Source organism: Bison bison, unplaced genomic scaffold (genome assembly GCF_000754665.1).
Source record: "Bison bison bison isolate TAMUID 2011002044 unplaced genomic scaffold, Bison_UMD1.0 scf7180017864180, whole genome shotgun sequence".
Taxonomy (NCBI): domain Eukaryota; kingdom Metazoa; phylum Chordata; class Mammalia; order Artiodactyla; family Bovidae; genus Bison; species Bison bison.
Window position 1 is genome coordinate 2,534,505 of NW_011494752.1, and position 6,650 is coordinate 2,541,154.

The 6,650-nt window shown below is 51.7% G+C and overlaps 1 protein-coding gene across 1 annotated transcript in view; it reads left to right on the top strand.

Annotated features, from left to right (window-relative positions):
- The first annotated feature begins 1,464 nt into the window (after nt 1-1,464).
- TNS4 (tensin 4) overlaps nt 1,465-6,650 on the top strand; it is a 22,075-nt gene continuing 16,889 nt past the window's right edge. Inside the window, exons 1-2 of the mRNA XM_010842603.1 lie at nt 1,465-1,512; nt 5,331-5,859. Coding sequence (XP_010840905.1) covers nt 5,421-5,859 — 439 coding nt within the window. The 5' untranslated portion in view covers nt 1,465-1,512; nt 5,331-5,420. The remainder of the gene's footprint in view (nt 1,513-5,330; nt 5,860-6,650) is intronic.

The window sequence follows — 6,650 nt, forward strand, 5'->3', positions numbered from 1 at the left end:
GGAGATGTGAACCAAGAAGGTCAAATCTGCCAAGAAAGATTGTAACCCTCAGGCACAGGGGCACAAGCCTAGGGCTCCCAGGCCTGAAGAACCACTGCTAAAACTGCCCTTGGTTCCAGCCCCCAGGAACACAGCCAGGGCCAATGTCAGGACCACTCCAATCCCGGCCTGATGCTCCATCTCCCACCCCACAACCTGTACCTTCCCCCGAGAATCTCAGCAGCTGACTGCCCGTGAATAAGGCTGCTGTGGGCAGTGCATGTTGGCTTGCACTGCACACACCCCAATGGAGGGGCATCATTTTCTTCATTCAAAGACACAACTGCTCACCAAGCCATGGGCTGCTGGCTGCGCGAACATCCAGAGACACCTTTCAGAGTCTTTCAGTCATCACCTTTCACTGCCATGCTCAGCTGTGCTTCCTGGCCTCCCTCGACACAGGCCACGATGCCTCCATGAAGCCACAGAACATCAAAGACTTTAAGGCCAGAAGCCCTTCTACTGAGCATCACGGGAGCTCTGGGCAGCCCTCCCCCCAACCCACCCCTAAGATAAGCCCCTGCTGGGATCACCCTGAGTCCCTGGGCTGGAGAGTATGCCAGCTCCCTAGCTTCCAACCAACCTGCCCAGAGGGGACTCGGCTTTACCACAGTGCCCCTCCGCAACAAAGTCTGGATGCCCACCACATTCTGGGATCCCTGACACAGAACAGGAAGGGAGGTGGAGCCAGGGAGAGGGGATGTCTGGACTTTTGGACTTTCTGCCATCACTCCCACATGGAACTTCCACCAGAATGTGCACAGGGATAGTCTGTGAGTGAATGAATGAAGACCATTGTGGCGCTGAGCCCGTTCTCAAAGCCCTCCAGACACGCAGAGCCTCTTCTCCTTGAGTTAGAAGCCTATTCCCAGACTAAGAAAAAAAGACAAGATCTGTGTCCAGCGTGAGTCCCAGCAGGCCCCTACCCGGTACCTGTAGCAGTATGACCCAGCTCAGAGAGCACAGAAGAGGCCTGTGGGAAGGGTCTCCTGCCCCTTGGCATCCTGCTCCCCACTCTCTGCTAGCTCTGCCAACCAACCCTGTGTCCCTTCCCTGGCTGGCACTCAGGTGAAGGGAACGCCTACAGCACACTTGGTTCTAAGAAGCCCCTGTCCAAGCAGAGGTTCCCCTGAGCACTCAGCGCCCAGGGAGGAAATAGGATGCTTAAGAGCCTCTCACACACACTCACACACCGGGCTCCAGTGCCCACCAAGGCCAGGCTTCCCTTCCCTGCCTGTGCCAGCCCCACCTGAGCTGGTCCAGACAGGCGGGTGGGGCCTGTGGGCTGTCAGGCCACGTGTAGGGCTGGCGGGGAGGAGGGCGGGCGGGCTTGGCTGGCTGCTCTTAAGGCGGGGCTGGAGGTGAAGGGCGCCTCCCTTTACTCCTCACCTGGGCTCTGACCAACCGCCTCACTTCGTCTGTCCCAGGAGCCAAGAGTGAAGGCAGAAGCGTCTTGCTCACCCTGGACAACAGGTAGGCGCCTTTATTCTTCAAGGAGAAAAGAGGAGGAGGCTCAGCCCCTTCAGCCAGCCCTTGTCCCCAGTTTTTCTCCTCTCCTGGGGCTCAGAGTGAAGGTGGAGACAGACAAGATGGTCCCAGGACCACAGACTCAAGTTCTGCACTTTGAGGGAACTAAATCTGTAGCCCTCAGTGTACAGATGAGAGAACCAGGGTCTGGGGAGGGGAAGGGGTTTGCCCAGGGTCCTGAGACTTGGGAAGGGAATAGACCCAGAACCGATCCTCCTGCCCACCAGCCCAGAGCCCTCAGGGCCTGGCCATTAGCCCTGCCCCACCCCCCAACCCATGCTGGATCATTCAGAGGCCAGAAGGAATCCTAGAATGGGAGGGAGAGGGTGGGCAGGGCACGGGTAGGGAAAGACCTTCACTGCCCCTGCGGGTCCCTGTCTCCTGTCCCAGGTCTGCTTTTCCAGGTCTAAGTGGGGACCAGGGGACGATCAGAAGCCACTCTTCCAGCAGGGGGGTGGGGAAGGGATTGGGCTAGTGAGGTGAGGCACTCTGCGGGACACTTGTCCTCCCCTCTGCCATCCTCTCCCTCCACTGCCCTGGGTTTGTAGGAGGGAAAGAGTGAGTCAGGAGAAGAAGCTGGCAATGAAACTGACAAGGGGATTTGCCCAGGAATCAGGATCTCCCTGCCTCCAGAGCCCTTGGGAACAAAGAAGGAGATTTGAGTCCCATGGGTGGGCAGGACCTATAAATAAGACTGAGTTGGCTGGAGCCCTCCATACCCACTACGGCCCCCCAACATACACACACAGAGTGCTGAGCCCAGGGGTCTTCCCCTCCCCTTTTGATCAGGAAGGAAAGAGCTAGAGACGTGTGCTGGTGGGGACAGAAGAAAGAGTGTTCAGGAATAAAGGGGTGAGGCCAGACCCTGCCCTGGGAGGTCTGGTGGTGCTTTGGGGAGTGTCAAAAGTGAGAAGACTTAAAGAAAATCCCAAGGGGCTGCCTAAACTTTGCTCAATCTCAGGCCTGTCCCACTGGGTCCTAGAATCCCAGAAGGGGCAGAGAAAGGTGAAATGGATCTTAAATCTATGAAACAGTGGCAAGGACTATGGGACCAGGAGCCAAGATCACCTGAGTTCAGATCCCAGTTCCACTCTGGGTGCTGTGAGTTGTATGACTTCAGGCAAGTCCCTTAACCTCTCCAGCCCCACCGTAAGAGTACTTTCTTCAGAGAACCATTGAGAAAACAAGATGAGTACATTTTAAGTGTCTGTTACGATTGCATTCCCATTATACAGGTGGGACAACTGAAGCCCAGAGAGGAAAGGACACTTGCCCAGGGTGGTATAAAAGCAGATTCCAAATCAGTAGGCAGATATCCTGGATCCTAGTCCTGGGGGAGGAACCAGGTACCCAGTGCATTCCCCAGAGACCATAACCCTAGGTCCTCTTTGAGGCACAGCCAGAAAACCTTCAGGGTGTGCAGAGATCCTGCCCCGACAAACCCAGGGCGCTTGGAGCCAAAGCTTGATGTCCTTAGCTGCCCCTAGAAAGGAGCTTGAAGGCCCATTCCTCGTTCCCTTTCACTGCCATTTATAGACACGCTTCCCGAGCCTAACATGTGCCTGCCCCCTCCAGGATCTGGCCAAAGAGAAGTCTGGCAGCAGGTCTAGCAGGAGCCTTGGGCAACTCACAGTCCCTCTCTGGACCTCAGGTGTTTCTCTGCATTTGAACTCCATGTGATATAAACAGTTAAAGGTTGAAAGTCCAGGCCTGGGTTTAAAACCCAGCTCTATCACTTTTCTGGATGTGTGGCCGACACAGATTTCTTAACCTCTCTGAATCTCAGTATCTTCATCTGTAAAATGGACTGGTAATAGGGGTGCAGTACTTCCTAGGGTTATGAGAGGATTAGAAGAGTTATCATGGGGAAAGTCAGTGCCTGACACATGGTAAATTCTCAGTAAATGGGAGCTCTTATTATTTATTATTATGAAGGCGTTATATTCTATATAAGCCCTGATTTCTAAGTAGTATTTAGAATTGTCCGATAGCTTTTACAAGCAGGATCTCACTGGTTCCACACCACCTTCTGGGAGGATATATAGCAGGAATTCTTATTTCCATCTCACAGATGAGGAAACTGAGGGTCAGAGCGACTCCTTAAGGAACTCTTTGAACTGGGGTTTGAATTCAAATCTCCAGACTCCGAAGTCTGCATTCATTTCGTTTGCCCCAGACTGGTCTCAATGACTTTTCCGAGACTGAGGTCTAACTCTAAAGCAGAATGTAATAGACATATCTTGGAAAAGGAGAAAAGTGGAGTTGGGGAGTGCTAGGGGCAGGGGGAAGGTGAGGCTCAGGGCAGGCAGTTGTAGCACAATCAGCATGCCCCAGCTCCTTACAGTTTTCTTGGCAGCCTCTGTTTTGGAACCTCTTACCTCCTGGAAGAAACTGCTATCATGTAGCATTAAGGCTAAACAACGGGAAGAACTTCCCACAGTCAGGAAGCCTGGGACGTCTCTTTCCCAGATGAGCCCCCAGGGAGTGAATATCATCTGATGATGTCACTCCTAAACTCTAAACTATTCTGTGGCTCTCCATTGCCCTCAGGGTTGAGTCAGCACTACCAAACCCAGCCTGCAAGGCTCTGCAGGGTCTGCCCAGCCTGCCTCCCCAACCCCAACCTCCCCTCCATTCACCCTAGGTTCTCTCTGTTTCCCAGATGCTCAGTAACGTCTTGTGATCTCCTCGGTCCATCCAGCCTCTGAATACACCTGCCTCCTCACCCCTACCTGGTGTGCCCAGCCAGCTCCTGTTTTTCGTCCTTGTCTCCGTTTACATGTCCCTTCCTCCAGGAAGTCCTCCCTGGCCTCCCCCACTCCCTGGCCTCCCCCCTCCCCTTCCCTGTGCCCACTGAGTCCCTTCTGACTCCCCTCCTCCCCGATGACACTGTTGTGATTGCTCACCTGCTTGCCTGTCTGTTTCACCAACTGGCCCAGGCTGAGTAGCAGCTAAATGCAGGGGCCCTGACACCACACAGCTGGGGTCCAATCCTACCCTGACACCCGTTGGCCTGACGACCTTGGGCAAGTTGCTTACCTCTTTGTGTCTCAGTTCTCCCATTGTAAAATGGGATAATAATAGCATCTACTTCATAAGGTTGTTATGAGGATTTTAAAAGGTTTTATACACCAGAGCCTAGGTACATATAATTACTCAATGAATATTAGCTGTGCTGTGCTATGCTAAGTCACTTCAGCTGTGTCTGACTCTTTGCGACCCTATGAACTGTAGCCTGCCAGACTCCTCTGTCCATGGGATTTCCCAGGCAAGAATACTGGAGTGGGTTGCCACGCCCTCCTCTGGGTGATCTTACCGACACAGGGATCTAACCTGAGTCTCTTACATCTCCAGCATTGGCAAGTGGGTTCTTTACCACTAGCGCCTCCTGGGAATCCGGAATTTTAGCTATTATTTATTTTAAAAGTAAGGCTGGAACATAATAGGTAGCCATCAAACATCTATTGAGATTATTTTATTTATCCATCACTTGCATACTGCTTATTATGTACTAGGCAAGTTCTAAGTATATTATAAATATTAACTCATTCTATAGATGAGGAAACCAAGGCACAGAGAAGTTAATTAACTTCCCCAACGTTGCACAGCTAGTAACTGGGGAAGCCAGGATACAAACCCCAGGCAGTCTGGCTCCAGCAGCCATGCTTTTAAATGAGTGAATATATATGCCTTTCTTTATGGGGAGGGGAGGCAGAGGTTTCATCCACAGAAATTACTCAGTTCCCACCCCCGGCTTCTTTCAGGTCCCAGGAGCTCCCGGTTGGCAAGTGACAACTGTGGGATGTGAGTCTGGCTGGAAGCCAGAGGTAAACTGCCAAGTCACTGCCCTCAACATGTCACAGGTGATGTCCAGCCCCCTGCTGGCAGGAGGCCCCGCAGTCGGCTTGGCTCCCTGTGAGGAACCCAGGAGGGCCCTGCACCCAGCCCCCAGCCCCAGCCTGCCGCCGCCATGTCCCTACTACACCACGGAAGGCTGGGGAGCGCAGGCGCTGATGGCCCCCATGCCCTGCAAGGGGCCCCCTGGCAGGCTCCAGCCAGCCCCACAGGCTGGAGCCAATGCCAGCTGCCTCCTGGAGGCCCCAGGGGAGCAGGTCTCAGGGGCTCAGGAAGACCTTGACTCCTACATTGACTTCTCACTGGAGAGCCTCAACCAGATGATTCTGGAGTTGGATCCCACCTTCCAGCTGCTCCCTCCTGGGCCTGGTGGCCCCGAGGCCCAGCCCACCCAGAGCACTACCTTGGGAAAGAAGAAAGAAGAGCCTGAAGCCTTGGGTAAGGAACTGGGGCACAGTGCTGGGAAGAGGACTTGGGGACCAGTCCTTATGAGGAAGGAGTTTTCTATCAAATCGGAGGAACACAGAACAATGTCCTGTTGGGGACTGCTGTGCGTCTCTAAACAAGTTTCTTAACCTCTCTGTTTCCTCCGCTCTATACAAGGGATAAATATAAGTAGTCCTCACTGTCCAATTCTATTTGGTTCTTGAGTTTGGAAAGTGATGGATACCTGTTTTATGTAATTTCTCAAAGAATTAAAATAAGCTAATACAGGTAAGAATACTATACAATGCCATGCATATAAATAAGAGCTCGATAAATGTGTGGTCCCTGAATCTTAGTCTTCTGTGGTGTCTCTCTTTAGGTTCTAACTTGGTCCCCTGAAATTTTTATAGGAATAGTATTTTCACCTCACCAGTAACGATAGATGTAAATAACTTCAAGTATAGACATAGTAAAATAATTAGAACATGATGAATTTTTGAGTATTTATTACTTTTGTTTTTAATATGTCACTATATTATAAATTTATATAGTTTACTCTTTAGTAATGCCTAAAGCATCAAACTATATTAACTTACAATGTGTACATCATTTAGCAACAAGCTGAAAAAAATCTTGAAAATTTAACAATCAGCTTTTTTGAGCTAGTTCAAGCCAACTCCAAGATACCACCACCTCCACAATTCTCCAGAAATCTCTGCATCTGGCTTTAGTTTCCCAAAGAGTTTCAAGTATACATTGAGGATGAGGATCATGGAGCAGCAGCCCCATTAGACAGGCTGGAA